This window comes from Tripterygium wilfordii, chromosome 1 (assembly GCF_013401445.1).
Source record: "Tripterygium wilfordii isolate XIE 37 chromosome 1, ASM1340144v1, whole genome shotgun sequence".
NCBI classification, from domain to species: domain Eukaryota; kingdom Viridiplantae; phylum Streptophyta; class Magnoliopsida; order Celastrales; family Celastraceae; genus Tripterygium; species Tripterygium wilfordii.
In genome coordinates, this window is record NC_052232.1 from 7,432,428 (window position 1) to 7,449,864 (window position 17,437).

At 36.4% G+C, this 17,437-nt stretch overlaps 1 protein-coding gene across 3 annotated transcripts; it reads right to left on the reverse strand.

The window, feature by feature from the left end:
- Positions 1 to 414: 414 nt before the first annotated feature.
- LOC120001093 lies at positions 415 to 16,989 on the reverse strand. Of its 3 annotated transcripts, XM_038849417.1 has the most exons (11): positions 16,023 to 16,988; positions 13,750 to 13,821; positions 12,526 to 12,579; positions 12,263 to 12,413; positions 10,685 to 10,873; positions 3,744 to 3,836; positions 2,870 to 3,052; positions 2,690 to 2,792; positions 2,402 to 2,581; positions 1,551 to 2,071; positions 416 to 1,451 (listed from the first exon to the last, which is right to left on the reverse strand). In XM_038849417.1, the coding sequence occupies exons 4-11, from the start codon at positions 12,404 to 12,406 to the stop codon at positions 1,257 to 1,259; spliced, it is 1,608 nt and encodes a 535-aa protein (XP_038705345.1). In that variant the 5' UTR covers positions 12,407 to 12,413; positions 12,526 to 12,579; positions 13,750 to 13,821; positions 16,023 to 16,988; the 3' UTR covers positions 416 to 1,256. The 3 variants fall into 3 exon arrangements, with proteins under 3 accessions (XP_038705402.1, XP_038705345.1, XP_038705302.1); XM_038849374.1 differs by having other exon boundaries at positions 12,263 to 12,579; positions 16,023 to 16,989; XM_038849474.1 differs by lacking the exon at positions 3,744 to 3,836 and having other exon boundaries at positions 415 to 1,451; positions 12,263 to 12,579; positions 16,023 to 16,989.
- Between the last annotated feature and the right edge of the window lie 448 nt (positions 16,990 to 17,437).

Consider the following 17,437-nt stretch of genomic DNA (forward strand, 5'->3'; position numbering starts at 1 on the left):
GAATGGTGGGTGAGAAGAGAATGTTAGGTCAAAATCCATGAACATGTCACAATATTTCATTGACTGAGAGAAGCTGAAAAGCCATAAAAATTCCATTATTTTTGCAATCTCAACATTAGCTTATAAGCGCTATGAAAGTTAACTTATAAACTGTGAAAGATTAAAGTCAACATAAATAAGAATTTTCAAGTAATATATGATATTAATAAAACAAAAAAAAACTAAAAACTAAAATTAAGATTTTATAAAAAAAAAATCATAAATTTTAATTATGCTCATATATAGTATTCTTCAATATTTAACATCGAGTTACAAAAAAAAAATCTTTAAAATTAATAGTTTATATTAGAATAGTTTTAAGGAAAGTTCAATGTATTCTGCAAACAATAATGATATAGGAAAATTAGGATTAATAGTGAAGCCTCTTTTAATCTACTGCTATGTAAGCATCACGACAACAGTGACTTTTGAGATTGCAAGCAATGAGTCATTGCTGTAAACCAAGTTAAAACATGGACTCTCCTTACTCTGCTGCTACCATGCCTCAACATATAAGTCAAAGGATGACTCCAATATCTGAGCTCCTGTACCTGTTTGTGCTGTCCATGAAAAATCCAATGGATTTTGAAGAGGAACAAGGATCGTGTCTTCAATCTTATCAGCATAACAGTCCTGTTTGATTTTCCAGTGAAAAACACAACTAGCTAGATCATGCTCAGGCATAAACAATCTTTCCAATCCCAACCATTACAAGTTATTGTAACTTCTAAGGCACAGAAGAGATTTGGAAGGGAAAACAACATTTAAATTGAAAGGTCAAAGCACAAGCAAAAACATCTGCAAATCTTAAGGACTGATATAAATGTTTCAAAAAAAATTCCCAAGGAAAGGTATTTCTTTCCCAACAATGGCACGTTCGCTTGAGTCTCTTCAACTCAAGTCCATAGCGGATAAGAAGAAATTCATCATCCTTTTCCAAAAAAAAAAAAAAAAAAAAACTCCATAATCAGCAAGAAAAAGGTTCACAATTTTTAGGGAATGCATTGGTCTCTTATCACTTTAGAATTCTGAGTTGTTTTTGCTCCTATGTTGGCACGCATGATGTAGAAATTGTAGAGTTCAAAAGACTTTACTCATCTAATTTCTTTGCTAGATAGAAGGTCCAGATGGCGGTTTTGAAGTACCGAAATCAATACTCGGAAAGGGGATAGTTTAGAGAGCTTCAACATGATCGTTGGACATCTGATGATGTGCTTCTATTGTTGCCTGAAAGGGATTGGAAATTCATTCAATGAAAGATGAGGACAGTGGTTGTTTTCACCCTCAGCCGGCTCTGTGGAGTTTTCAATCCGGGCACCTATTCGAAGTGGCCTCTGCAACTGGCCACGGGTCCTAGTCTCATGATTTCCAACCCTCAATGGTGCTTGCCTCTCTCTGTAAGAATGATGGTTCTGCAATATTTCAGCAAAGTCAACAATTTTAGTCAATAACATTTGAACATTTGGTTTTGGACAGTGTAAACGATACTGGAAGGCTTCAAATTGATGTACCATGTCAGGAATGTAGGTGCCTGTTCCTCGTGACATCCTCATTCTATTACTGCTAGGACCATAAGCAAATAACTGGGGAGCAAAAACATGGCAGACTGGCGGTCCCAAAAAAAATGCATCTGTTCCAGGAGTATAGGTGATATTATTTCTAGAAGGCACCAATGAGTACAAGACATCTGAATTGTTCTCAACTAGATAACGCAATGATGGAGAAGGTAATGATGAAGATTTAGATTGGTCAGGAACAAGTGAGGCACAATGATCAGGACACCAACGGTCAAGTAGTGGACCAGTGAAGTAATTGTCATAGTCTCCACAGAGATCAAATTCCTCGCATCTTCCAGTACCAAATACTGCAACAGGAACTACAGCGTCTGGCCTTAGTCCCTTCCCATTCCGTCTCAAAGTATTAATAAAAAAATTCTCAAGTTCAAGACCCAAGATTTGTCCTGGTAGCTGGAATATCTCTTGAAGTTGTCTAGCCCCGTACGTAATGGCACATTTTATACGATGCAAATTTCCTTCAAGGGAAAATGATGACTGAGGTCAGTCAACAAGGATGAAAAACTAACAGACCTCATCTCGGACGTAAAGCAAAATGACTAATGAAAATTAATTTACTGTCCACAATTTCATACTTCTTCAAGTATCATTGAAAACCTTACAAAATTCTTTAGAAGTTGTGAATAGTTACCAACATGAAGGTATGTCTACTTCTGGAAAGTCCTCAGAAAATGAAATAGAGGGATTCACACTTCCTCAATATTTAGAAAGAATCAACAAATGCAGACAGCATGAAGAAAGCCTAAAATCAAATAGAAATTTCACTTTGGTGGGAAATGAGCAGATACCTTTGCTAATACTTCGTCCTAGGTTGTTATCTTCCTTTAGAGGATCTAATATGTTGAGATGCTTAACACGGAATTCACAGCTCGTCTCAAGTGCCTTTACCGAATCTGAAAAAGTTTCTCTACAATTCCTCAACACTTCCCGACTGAGCAGTAATTTATCCCCATCATTTTCTGGATTCACTGTAACAACAAAGAAAAGTCTCAAATGAACAATTTTTTCTTTTTTTCATTGTAGTCAAATTAAGTTATAACCAATAGAAAACTAATATACAAACAGATGTAACATACCAACAATATCGGGAAGGGCAGATATTGCAACTGGGCCATATATAGTGACACAATAATTGTCCCAGTCAAAAGTGCTATAGTAGTTCAAAAACCTAGACAATACCTGTAAATAGAGTGTCCAAGTTAAGTGTTGTCATGTTTTTGCCAATGCACATGCAAATTCAAAAGAAAAGTACCTACCTCTAAAGGACTGTGTAATGAAGAATGAAAAAGGTTTATGACATGCAAGACCAATGTTTCTAACGCATATGTTGAGATCAAACCATAGTGTGCACCAAGAATTCTCGATTCATAAAAGCACCAAGCTTTGATCAAAATAATACTGCGTTTGAAAAGGTGCTCTTTCCCAATAAGTTGATTGACCTGAAAAAAAAAATTTGTTTCAAATTCAGTCAAAACATGTTTGGAAGTACATTATGTCATAGTTTGAGGCTTTCAGCCACGTGATGCAATGAGGGTTGGGGAGGAGGGTGGTGTAAAGGGAAGAAGATGGCGAGAATGAGAGAGAGATTTACTTACGAAGAAAGATACTAATTGTATACTTGCTAAGGAATGTGGATAATCAGCTAAAGGAGGAAGAAACTAGTATCCTTTCAATGCAGAGCCACCAAAGTGAATTTGGCATGTTAATACAGGACATAAAGGAACAATAAGATGGAAACATAGACAAATTTAATTCACTACAAATCCAAATATTACACTTGTTACTTGTACAAACAAAGATATAGAGCCAAAATATAAACCAAGTAAAACAAAAGACAATTCAAAGACTACTCATAAGTACAAACAGAGATCCAAATATTACACTAGGCATGTTGATTTTAGATTACCTGCTGATATAATCACCATAGGCATATGTGTACTTCAATTACCAGCTTACAAAAATTGATCACTTTTCTTGTTCTGTTTAATGGTCTCGCTGCTATATATTGTTTGGTAAGTGGGTGTTATTCTAAGTTACTTTGATGGGGCTAAGCACACTTGTCCCAAAGACATGCCCATATTCATGCATGCATAGAAAATGCGGATCTTAAAGTTAACAGTAGGAGCATACCTGCTCCAGGAAAAAGAGGGAACAAATCGCAGCCCTCTGATTGAATGAAATATCCACGGCTATGTTATTCACTGAGAATTTTACAACCTTAACCTGCCATCCAAAATCTCAAGATAAAAACGATGAACAAGAAATCATTGCTGCCTTTATTGCACATACAGAAAATAACACTTTGACCGGAGGACAATCTACCTATTGCCTGCAAAAAGGTTAGTTGCTGAAAGAAGCAACAACAAGAGTGAATACAATCCCGAACAGAATGAGATTGTGACAGATTAAAGTAGAATAATACTGAACTATGTGACTCATCTTCAAGTCTAGTATATATTCTATTCTAGAAAGCATTGTAAGGCAAATGCATCCCGTACTTCCTTAGGCAAATAGAAAATGCAGAGTACAGATCTCTTTTCTTTTTTTGAATGGAGAAAAGAGGTGTACTCTGCATTCTCTTTTCTCTTTTCTTTCCATTCAAGATTGTTTTGTAGGGGAAAAAGACGCATATTTCTAATAACTGTCAACACCTTGTCACTTTTCCTTTTACCTGAAAGAATCAAGCATCCACATCATACTGTTGGGTTGGTGCAGCTAAAATGGACGTCCAACTTTTCAGATTAGTTTCTACAAGCTTTCTCACGACTAAAGGACTAATTACAAAATTCACTGACTCCCTGCAGTGTTCTAATGACAATAGGATTCTTCTGAGTTCCGAAACTGCCGTTACTCAGGCAGCTCGCACAGATTTGAAAGGCAAATCTGCCTTCATCATCTAGCTATGTTTCGGCATTTGAAGCTGGAGAAAACCCAGAATAACTAAAAAGGATGGGGGTTATGAGAAAAGGAATTGAGGCTATAAGAAAAGGAATTGAAGTGATAGGAAAGAGTTGAAGCAATGAGACATGGAGAAGTGATTAATAAACATGCAGTTGGGTTCCTCCTCAGCCAAATTTGAGTTCTTCATGGCTAGTTCAGCGTCAGCTTCAGCAGCTGCTATATTACTGTAGCTGGTGGTCTAATATCAGCTCAGCAGCAACTGCAATAGCTGAAGCAGAGTCAGTCTGGTAGCAGTTTTAAGAAACCTGGTGTTATAACATACAATAGCTTTTGATTGCAAATACTCTCATGTGTCTTCAGTGACCTAGGCAGCACCGACTCGGATACGGCGACACGGGATGAGGGTGCGGGGACACATTGATTCGCAAATCCTCAAAGAATCCAGGATGCGGGTGCGGGAGGACTCGGCAAATAAAAGATTTTTTTTTTATATATATTAAACCAAAGTTTATTGATGATTATGACCATTGTCATCTAAATATTGGTGTGGGTCAAACTCAACTAACAAAAATTATTAGCTGTACTAAGCCTTAGGCATGCCTAAGCCCAAGTTCTAAAAGTTTCTTCCTTAAATTGTTGTCTGCAAAGCAGTTTAAGTAGACCCAAATTGTCTGCAAAGGCGTCTGTCTAATATTTATAAGTCAGACTGAAATTGTTCTAGTGGAGATGACAGTTGGCAATTGAGTTTTACTGGAGATGACAGATGTCTATTGGGTTTATAAGTTGATAACAGATAAATCCCATACGATTGAAATCGTTCTTCAATGCCAGACATCCCACACGAGTCAGCATACGTATTCTGCCGAGTCCCTGCCGCATCCGTGTCCTTGCCGCACTCAGTGCGGGTGCGACGGAAGTTTTGGCGTGTCGGTGCTGCCTAGTCAGTGACTGATATTTGAGAGAATTGAAAAACATTTGAATCCGGATGGGCAATGCGCGACAAGAAGCTTAAGTTAACAAACAAGGCGCAATGAGATTTAAGAGCTTCAAGCAGTTATCAAACATGCAGTTGGGATGATCTTATCAATTATCAAACCTTAAATCTGCAGGTCCAGAACATTACTAATTGTAAGCAACAAAACTCAAGATTGACAAAACAGAAGTTTACCCTACAATTGACCAAACGGAAGTTTGCTCAAGCTGTTCTCATTGAAGGCATCAACACCACAGACAACAAAACCAAACAAATACACCCTATCAGTGCGAATGTAAACCATCCAACACATGCCCCCTTCTGTAGACAATTTATCCATCTCCATATATAAAAAATAAGGCAAGAGGATAAAGGAATAATAAGTTGAGGAAGGAGAGAATGGGGAACAGGAAAAGGTATATCGAAAGATTATCAATCATGGTACCCATTGTTGAAGAAGCAGCAATGAATGTGCTTGAGCGTAGAGAGAGTTCCAGCAACAAAGCAGAGAACTAGAAACTGGAATTGCAACATTGAAGAACCAATGAGGTTGAAAGTTTCCTGGGTTGGAAAACTACTGAGGATTTGTATAATTAATATAAGTAGCTGCCTAAAAAGATAATTGTAACTGAAGTTATCTCTTAAAAAAGATACTTTTTCAGGAAAGATGGCGGTACCTCCAATATTCATTGAAAACCCTCGCTTATGGCGAAGGAAAAGAGATACTTCGTTTCCTAAAAAGAAACTAATAAACTACGACTAGATCTAGACTACTAAAATACCATTATGAGAGACAAACAACAGTACCTATTATTATTAATTTAATATTTTCAGTAAACCTAGAAATCACAACAATGCCCTGACTTCTAAAAATTTAAAAAAAAAAAAAAAAAACTCATGAAAAGGAAAAGGAAAAGTCCTCAAAAGAGAGATCGGATGGATATTAAAGAAGCAACCAGCTTAATTTATGCTTAAATTATAGGTGGAATAAAACATGAGAGTGCAAGTTTAAGAAATTGGAGCGAAAAAGACTAAGTCCTCAAAAGAAGGCAGCAGCTTTAAGAGGGATCGGATGGATATTAAAGAAGCGACAGAATTTCAAGGTAATAGAATCACCTAATCCTAATTATTAACACATCAAAAAGGACAAAATCTTCCATTGCCAACATGATAGGAAGATGATCAAACTACTGATTTCTATCATGTAAAATACTAAGGAGCCTTTCCTTGTCTTACCTTCTTATTTTTAATTTTCCATCATCAACAATTTGACACACCTGACTATCAATGTATTATTTTTCATTTGTGGGGTTATTTTAAATGATAATTAAATTTTACCAAGAATGGAAGATACCAATAGTGCATCTCCCTCAAAATTAGATTCTATAGTCCAAGTTCTCTATCGTATCTAAAATCAAGCATTTACCAATCAATCTATACCCACTATACAAATTAGACAGTGTCTACTGTCCAACCATCCACCGACCATCAATATTATATGTTTCCTTTATTACTAAAGCGATGTTGCTATTAAGGTTTTGAGTCTCTCTTTATTAAAACGTGGTTTACTTTAAGCTTTAAAGTTAATAGTGGTGACTCCAAATTCTCAATCTCTCACCTCCTACTTCCGAACATGCCGGTATTTTAAGGTGCGATGCAGATAATGATCAAGTCATAAGCTTGACGATCATACTTCTTCATTTTCCTGCATTTGCGGGTTTAAGAGTAAATCTTAGCAAAAGTAATGTGGTTCCCATTGGAAATGGTTTTGATGTGAATGACTTATCTTGGCATTCCACTAGGAGCCAAACACAAATATTCCATTATTTTGAATCCTATCATTGAGAAGTTTGAGAGAAGATTTGAGGAGTGTGAGAGGTCTTTGACTCGCAAAAGGTGATAAGACTTATGTTGATAAATAGCACACTCTCTATCCTCCCCACACATTTCATGTCCCTTTTTCCCATATCAGTTTTGTTGACTAGTAGGATTGAAAGAATCCGAAAACGCTTTTGTTGGTGGGACAACCATGATAAAAGTTTCCTCGAATTCATTGGGAGGTGATAAAGCTTCCAAAATTAAAGCAGGTTTGGGTATTAGCTCTAAGGCTCTTCTTGGGAAGTGATTTTGGAGATTTGCCAATGATAGAGATACCTTTCGAAGAATGATGGTTGCCAAGTATGGTGTCGATTAACAAATTGGGTGGAATAGGCGGGGTTGGCGTTTGGCAAACTATTTGGGAAGTCTTACGAATTACGATTTATGGCAAGTGCACACTACTCTCAAAGTTGGGAAAAGGTGAAAGCATTCGTTTTTAGTAGTTAGTACGGAAAATGGTGGGTGAGTCTCTTTGAAAGATGCATTCTCCTACCTCTTTAGATTAGCCACTAATAAGTAATAAGGAGGCCGTGTGTAAAGATTGTGTTGAATGTTGATTTGATTTATGGAAGGAAATAGTGAGTTGATTTGCTAGTTTTAATAGAAATGCTTTGGATTGTGATTTGGAGAGGTTCAAAGTCTTCAAGGAATTCATGTATGATTTTCAGTCAACAATGGGAGAAAGGATTACATAACCTGGTGCCCTTCATCCTTCAAGCTGTTAAGAGCTTTTATAGAGCCTTTTCTTCTCCAAATGGTAATATTGGTAACAAAGAGTTTCCTTGGAAGTGTGCCTTGAAACCAAAAGTCCCAACTGAAGTTGCAATTTTCAGTTGGGAAGCTACACGGGAAAAAATTCTCATTCTTGATAACTTATGCAAGAGAGGATGGCATTGGGCAAATAGGTGTTCCGTTCAAAGCGGAGACCATTAATGAAGTGGGAAGAAAGCGTGTAAAAAAAGAACTATACAACGTTCGCTTCTGAAACCCAGAATCCACCAGGAATATCCTGGAATCCACTAGGAAGCATAAATACTCTGACTGAGGAAAACTTAAGTTTATTCAATAGCAAAGTTGTTTATAATAAGCCTACTCATGAGTCAAGCCTTTCTATAGGCATAACAAACTAATCCTACTAGAAATAGAAAAAGTAATATAATTATGCTAGAATTAGGAAAACTACAGCTTTTACAGCTGGTCCAGAACTTCTACTAACACTAGAACTTCTAATAATTCTATAAAAATCATAGTTGTCAAAGGCGCTAGGCGCACTCAAGGCGCAAAAGTCTTCTATCGCCTGAGGCGCAAGGCACACGCCCGAGCGAAGAAAGGCACAAAATTAAAAATAAAAGTAAAAATAAATATAATTCTAATAGATAGAGAAATTCTACTCTTAAAGTATCCATACAACCAATTATGAAATAAATCTATATATTATTCCCAAATATTAATTTTTCACTGTTACATATCCATATAACTAATTATAAAATAAATCTATATATTATTCCCAAATATTAATATACTACTTCCTTTACTTCTTGCCATTCTTTATGTATTTTCTTAGTTTTGTTGATTATAAAGTATTATTAGTGGCACATGTTTGATGATTTCTTGATTAGAGACAAGCCTGAAAGTAAAAAAAAAAAAAAAAAAAAAATAGGGACCAATAAGAACCTGCCAGATTTTTTCTTCTTTATTTCCCACTTAAGGAAAAATAAAACTACATATTAAGGTGATTTATTTATTCAAAAAAAAGACACACAGAGTTGTCTTCAACCTTCCGTCTCTGTGTTCTTCGGCGTGCCTTCTCTCTCATCGATTGAATCGCACAACAATGGTCGGGAAGAAGAGGAGGAGGAGAGAGATAGAATCGATGACTTACACAGTCACACTTTGATGGGTTTGAACTCTGAAATCCTCCTTCAGTGTTCGCTTCACTTCTTCGGCAGTCGGCAATCTTAGGTTTCTTCTCAATAAGACTCTGTAGTTTGTTTTTTTTCATTTTGGTGGTTGTTTTTTAAAAAAAAAAAAAAAACCTAGAAACCATCGATCTGTGCGTGAAATTGACGAGGCGCTGCACCTTGCGCTCGTCACCTGAGAAGAGGCGCTCGCCTAGGCGTGCGCTTTAGCAAGGCCAGCGCCTTGCTACTGTCCCAGGCGCAGAGGCTGCACCTAGGCGTGCGCCTTGTGCGCTTTTGACAACTATGATAAAAATACACTTCTAATACGAAGAGGAAATAGTTAAAGCTGACTCCCTTAATAACTTTAGGAATCCTTGTAACTTGTCCAGTTGTCCTACATCAATTAGTTGCCTTCTCCATTGTAAATGACCTAGATACTTCGGGGATTTGAATTGGAAAATCATGGGTATCAAGTGGGTTGTCTCTAACTCTCTAGAAGAGGAGCTTAAGATGTGAACAGCTGCTTGTACTAACAAGGAGAAAAGGAAGTTGATTTCTATGGTTCCTCTGCTAACATGTTGGAAACATTAGCTGGAAAGAAACAGATGAGCTTTTGAAGGCACAGAGATACGCATAGGAAAAGCTTTAGATTACTTCTTTAATACTTCAAGATCGTGGTTTTTGCGTCAAGAAGATGGCAGTATCCGTAGTGTTCTAGGTTGTCTTTTATATCTGAATTGTTTGCTTTTTTTCTTCTTGTCCAGAGAGATAACTTTATGTTCATGTATAGATGAAACTATACATTAGCAACACTTCCATTTATTTATATTATAAATTTGAGGAAATACAAGGAGTATTTAAAGAAATTTAACAAGGCCAAAGTAATAATGGCCCTCGAAATCCACAGGATAATACATTGTACTATTTTTTATACAGAAAAAAAATAATATATCATAAATAAAAGTAGGTTCTAATGAACGAGTGCTTCGAATGCAAAATGGGATATCCGTAAAAGGAGCTGATGACATTTTTTTATGCTTATGCTGGTTAAAAAAGGAATACCATCTTATACATTCCCTGAAAGACTTAAATAACGAAAACAAGCCAATTGTTAAAAGGTGACAGGTGTCTCAACTCCTGCAATATTTGCACTGCATGCCGCAAACAATATATCGACAAGTGAAATAGATGGAAGAGGAAATGTGAAGTAACATCTTACCGTTCTGAACATGATTCCATTATAAATCACTCATAAAGTAACCAGGCTACCACAATAATGTATGCTCGTAAAACAAGCAAAATGTAATTATATATACACAGACATATAAAAGAAAGATGTGCTTCCAAAAACTTTTAATTAGATTACCAAATCAACACTTAAGCAAGGAGCACTAGAAACCATCAAATTCAAAACTAACCTGTGCACAGACATATTGGACGTTCCTTATTCTGAACATAGGATCCGGCAGTTCAGCTTCAAGAATAGTGCAGACATCTTTGGCCAGATCTGCCTCTGTATTTGGATGGGTGATGGCAGTCAAGTCTATATCTCCATCGGGGAGATATGTTTTGAATGGAACTGAGCCGAAGGGGACGAGCTCTATAACCTGAACTTAAAAGAGTTAGATAACTTCACCTTGACTTTAGATCAATAAAACCATAATGAATAAACAAATCACTTCTTCCCCAGATAAACGTTTTAACTATCATATATAGTCAAAACTGTACAACTGGAGGAGAAGCAGAAGTTGGCCATGGTGTTGTTTTGATTTAACAGTTCCATATCACAAAACCAACCAATGTATTTGGAAGAGGAGCCAACATATGCCAGGATTCAGTTAAGTTATGCAAGACTATTAAATAGCAGTCTGCATGCTAGCATACCCATTATGCTCTATATTTCATAACCATCTTTGGAAAATAAACATACATTATGATGCTAATTAATAGATTGCAAGGCCTAAATAATAATTCAAAATTTTAAAAACTAAAATTTAACCAACCAATGCTGGCACAAAAATAGTTACATAGGAAGTTCCAGAAGCAGATTTTATGAATAACAAAAAGAACTATAAAGGGGATGAAAAAAAAAAGAAAGATAAAGGTAGATGAAAGAGAAACTTCAAGGTTTTATACATATTAAGAAGACAAAACAGGTCATTTAATCTTTTGGCACGGTGAAAGAGTTGTTCATTGCAAGTTGCAACCTAAGCATCAAAGGTTTAAGTCACCAAACCATGTCTCTAAAATCCATAACAAGGCTACGTACAAACCCCAACATCAATGCAATACAATTCTGCAGCACACTTTTTTACTATATTTGTTTATTTATTGTTGATTCCATCAGGGTGATAAAAGCATCGTATAGGGAATTGTATCACAACTTTGGAAATCCTCTTATTAGTTGTTATACATATTCTGTTTTGGAATTATTTGAACCTGCATGACCTATGATTCGTAATGCTAGTAATGTGATTCAATCACTCAAACCATGAAACAGGAGAAAACATTTAAACAATTCCTTTATTTGTGCTTCAGCAACAAAAAAAATGGACAAATTATCTTAAGAAAGGCACCTAGGGAGTGCCATCATAAAAATCATTTACTAGAACTAAATCAATTCCATCAAAAGATGAAAGTTCATCCAGTTTACAATAACTGCTATAGCGTAACGTTATGATGGCCCGTGATCCTTTCCCCCTTGGCTCCCTCAAAGAAATCCCAAGCCATTCTTTCCTCATCCAGAATTCAACAACTATTCCTTTCATTTCCATTAGAATCAATGTTTCTAAAATAAAAGAAATAATGCATGATCAACATATATCATCTATAAATTGTTGGAAACAAGAGACACAGTGTTACATAATAAATATATTACTAGATGTAAATTTCAGCTTAAGCAAAAGAAAATGGACATTAACTGTACGCTTTCCTGAAAGAAAATATTTGAAAACAGAAAAGCAAAAAAACAGATGGAAGCAGGGGTAAATTCTCACCTCTGTCCCATAATAATCACTAATTAGAATCCGAATATAGTCAATAACATCCTTCCTTCTCTTGTCAGAAACCACAGCTGGTCGAACAGTATCAAAAATTTCCCTAACCCTTTGCTCAGCAATTAGCCGAAGTCCAGTGTCCATCGACAATCTTTGATGATTAGACAAAGAGGTGGAGGGACAAGATGAAGACAAATAAGAAGACGGTGAGAAGCTCTCTGGAATATCTCCCATCACATCAGAAGCTGAAACTTCCAACTCACCAAGATAACCTCAGTTGTCTCATGAACGCAAAGCGCCATTACAAACTCAAACAACTGACAGTGTAGAAACCACCAGGAGACAAAAAACCTTTCAAAGTTAGAGTTTAAAAGATACACAATAAGAAAAATAGACAATGACAGAAAACGAATGGGTTAATTGAAACATAATCAGGATGCCAAGAAGAACACACGGATATTGTCACTAGAAAAATTCTGAATGAATATGTAGGCAAAAAATGTCAATAGAGAAAATAGCTTAATCTAGCAAGGGTGTGCCAGGCTGAGAAGAATGCCAATTCATTAGATGCTTCAAATGTGGTCAGAAATGCTTTTGTTCCAGTTGAAGCCTCAACCACTGATGTTTCATTATTCAATTTTTCTTTTTCGCTGAAACCCTTCTTATACAGCAAAAACATAAATGTTCTAAGTCTCTAACTAGATAGGGATCAAGAAAACAATAGCAATACTGTCAGAAAATGGAAGAACTAGTTTCCCAGTTGAGAAGGACAATAGAGAGGAGCAATTAAAATAAAAAATAATTAAGGTCCTTAAATTTTTTTAAAAAAATAGCTGAGGCTCTCGAAACATGGAAAAGAATAATGATGAGTAATGTATTATTAATAAAGGGGAAAATTAAGAAAAATTATTTTCTAAGTATTATTTTCTTTCTAAACTTTACCCCTCAAGGGAAGCTCCAAATGGTGGAATCTAATATAAAATAGAGAAATATGAGAGAAATCATCAAATGAATAAAAGTTAATGTTAAGAATAGTTACTTAGTCATTCAACCCAATAAGTTAACTTGTTGGTTTCGAAATTTCACATCATATATACATATATTCTAACACTACCCCTCACATGAGGGTGGGACAATCTAACGGCCCAACACGTGCACAACAAACGAGGCCCAACACTGGGGTTACTCTCACACAAGACCCTCATTTGGGGCAACAACAAGCCCACACAATGGCTCACACTTGGGGCAACAACAAATGGGGGTTTAAAATGTGCAAGATAAGATTTTAACCCAAGACATCCCCAGCTTTGATACCATTTTAAAATTAGTTGTTTTTTCATTCAACCCAATAAGTTAACTTGTTGGTTTGGGCATTCACATCATTCATATATTCTAACAGTTAAGACATGTTATTGAGTGGAGTCTTGCTATTTAACAGAATGACCTGAATAAGTTTCACCACCAAATCAAAAGAAGAAGAGCCTTGCCTGAGACAAATTTCCTGAAGTTCTTTCGACAAATAGCGTTCTTCCTCCTCGAGCCACGTAACAATGCAAGACCTATAGCAATAAATTTTTAGTAGTCAAATATTGAGGCTTTCCATATTTGCAACATAAATAAGGTTATAATGGTCTAGCGGTGATGATAATAATTAATAATAGTAATGCATTTTAGTTATTTCTCATTTCAGCTTTCCTAATAATTCATTGTTGGGTAGATAAACTAAATCTCAGCATTATCGGGCCAGATATAATGTAATTGCATTTATTACAAACGAATTTACCAGTATCTTGCCACCACCAAGTTACTTTGAAACTCAATAAAAAGCTAAGGTCAATAAAGGGAAGCTTTGAGCCCAAAGCTTTTCTGTTCAAATAAAAAAGCCCAAAGCTCTTCAAGAAACTGCATTCCAAAACATTTTTGTAGCTTCAGAATTGAATGGTTAACATTAAATAATGAGGGCTCTAATGAAAGCTCGAGGAATTCATACACTTTGTTTGAGCTTGTTCAGAAGTCTACTTGGATCAAATGTTATTGATGAAGCTAGCATGTCAGGCACAGGCTTCACACAAACACAGGTTTGCAATGTGTTAAATATGAAAATTGTTGAACATTGACTTAATCATCATGTCAAATAGACAAGAGCTTCCTAACTACTTAAATGAGTTGCATATTGTTGAACATCCACCTGAAAATCAAGTCAAAGAGACGAGCTTCCTGAACATGATACCCCTACTTAAATCAACACGTTATCTTTGAAAGTTGCATGATTCACCCCCCTTATAATCTAGACAAGAACCATTAATTAGTGAAGTTCCTGATTAAAAAATTCAGAGATTTCTAGGTTTGGCAAACCTTCTGAACATGTATCAACATGAGACATCCATCACTGAATTCTCACAGTACATTTCTAAATATTGTGTTCATTGGGCTAGCAAAAGCATTAATTAAACATCACTGCACAAGCATGCACGCTTGTAGGCTTACAAGCGACATATCACATTAGCTAATTGACATCAACACAACACGGTTGTGAATCTTTTCAAAACAGAGATACGTTCATTTTCCACATGAATTTTCTGAGTTTTAAGTTTTAACCCACTTATGAATAAGGTTTCCTGCTGTAAAGACCAAAAACAGTCCAAATAGGAGTTCACCTGTCCTTCAGTAAACCAACACTTGGTTAAGCTCAGTTACAAGCCCTGGATTACTGATTAAAAGTTCAATGCTACTCTAAGGAATTTAAAGCACAAAAGCCCCTTATCCTACCTGTGAAGAAGTGGCCAAACACAATACTACAGCAGTATCTCAGAGAAGAACAAAAATTCTTGCGAAAACATAGCCCCAACAAAAAAAGGAACTACCTTGGCCAGAAAAGCGTCCATACAAATAGTGTGAGACATTAGTCTATTAATATTTCAAATGAATACCTTTTGCTTCTCTCTATAAAGTATTACTACATTAGTTTCTGTTTAGATGTTGGATTTAGTCAACTTACATGTGTTTTGCATGTTTGTTGCTACCAAGTAAAGCCCTTAAGCCCCCCTTCACCACCCCCCATTCGACTGATCTCTCATCTTCTGCAAATAATTTTCGAACACTGATTTTCTGATCAAGTTGTTTCATGGGCTACTATGTGTCAGTTTTGGGAGTTCTTACATGGATATTTGTCACCCTAAAATATCTACTCCCCAAAATGAAAGTCTAAATCCATAAACTGAGATTAAACCAGAGCCAGCCATTTTAGTTCCAAACATTCAAGCCGAACAAATTTTTTTTTCTTTTGGTAACCAAAGAACCGGCCAGCCCAACATGCCCTTTGAACAACTAAGTGTGCATAAACCTTGGGTTGTTTACAAACACTTGAAGTCCAGAACAGCACCAATATTAGACGTCTCTCATTTTACCATTCAATTAATTCCGTGCCTCAATGGCCTCTAAAAATTTGTAAAGAATAAAATTTCCTTCGAATATTGTAACGTGCCCTTGTGCACATGGAGTAACATTTTTTGTCTTTGTTCATAATTATTTTAGAATTCATATCAAAAATATCAAAGCCAAAACTTAGCACGTTTCTATCATCACACTGTCACAGATAAATCACACAAATATAGATAAATAAGGGCATCAGCTAACATCTCAACAGAACCATGTACAAATTAAAGGTCCAAGTAATTTAGCATCACATCATTCAGAACTACTCTATTCAGAACCAATAGTGCAGAAAAAACAAAGGGGCTCCAAATTGATAAGACTTTACCGTGTTTGAATGTGAAGATTCTTCCCCTCTGCCTCTCCGTTTTGATTAAAGTCTCCGCCTTTTCTGAAACCCTTTATCTCAAACAAGTACAGGCAAAACATTCTCTTCGGGGATAAATAGTCTGAAATCCCAACAGCACAAAATGACCTAACACAGAATTTATGATCCATATTGGAGACAACCAAATGCTTCATCACCCACATTAAGACACCTCTACTTTCCATACAAATGTTACAATAGTGGGTCCACCACCTCTAAATCAGGTAAAAACCCAGTTGCTGACGTAGCCAGATAAAGATGAAATTCAAATAGTTTTTGGAAAAAAATGATAGTAAATCTCTGCCGTTAAACATGCACTTGAGTATCGACGATCCCCATTTCACCTTCCACACAGAACCCTAAACCCTAAACCTAGATTCCCACACAGAAAAGCAGTAGTGATTAGTAAAGACTAATTATTGCACAGCCGAGTACACGACAGAAAAGGGTCTCCAATTCGAGACCGGAGAGTCCTCTCTCCATGAGAGCGCCAAAGGTCGCGACTTGGGTGTGCTCGCTGCGTCCCTGTACTAGAGAGCCAAATACCAATTACGGGTCCTCGACGCAAAGTGCGGGTGTGGTGTACCCTCCCTTCGTGTCTCGTCGGGGCAGAGACGGATTTCGTGGTTGCAAATTATGCAAACGACAATTGCAGGAGGGTTATATTGGAGAACCAGAGAATGGTGGAGAGAGGTGGAGGAGATGAGAGGAAGTGGGTCGTCACGCATTCCTTGGAAGCACCTTCAAAGATGTAATATATCGTTCATGGAAATTTAAAAGGAAATATATATCATATCCTCCTACCAGTGGAGGTGGGAATTTAAGATCATAAAATTTTGTTTTGGTTTTGGAACTCTTGTGAGTCATTGAAATATTATGAGAACCTTTGGATTGCAGCTAAAAGTTTACATTTTTATGTATGGAGGCTTTGATAACAGTGATTCTCGATTACTAACAGCAAAGAACTATATATTGAATGGAAGAACTAAGAACCTAGTGATAAATTGACACTATTTTGATGATTCAGAGCTATTTCTATGCTCAGAAACTGGGTAGCTATTTCTATGCTTAAGTGAGTCAATTCTGCTTTCACTTCTTCGTACATGACTATAAGCCATACTGATTCCAACTCTACTTCATCTCCTTTGGAATACCAGGTGTACTCACCATCAGAGGAAGTCATGCCTGATTTATGCATTTCTTAGCATCGATCTATCTTTATGTCATTGAAAACAATCTAAATAATTTTCCAGGTTGTGGATTTTGACGAAAGGTTATGCAGCCAGTAGGCCACACATCGCCTCCAATGCCTTAAGACAAACGAACTACCCCATGACCGAATGCTGGTAGTTTTGAACAAATAGTACCCATTTCCA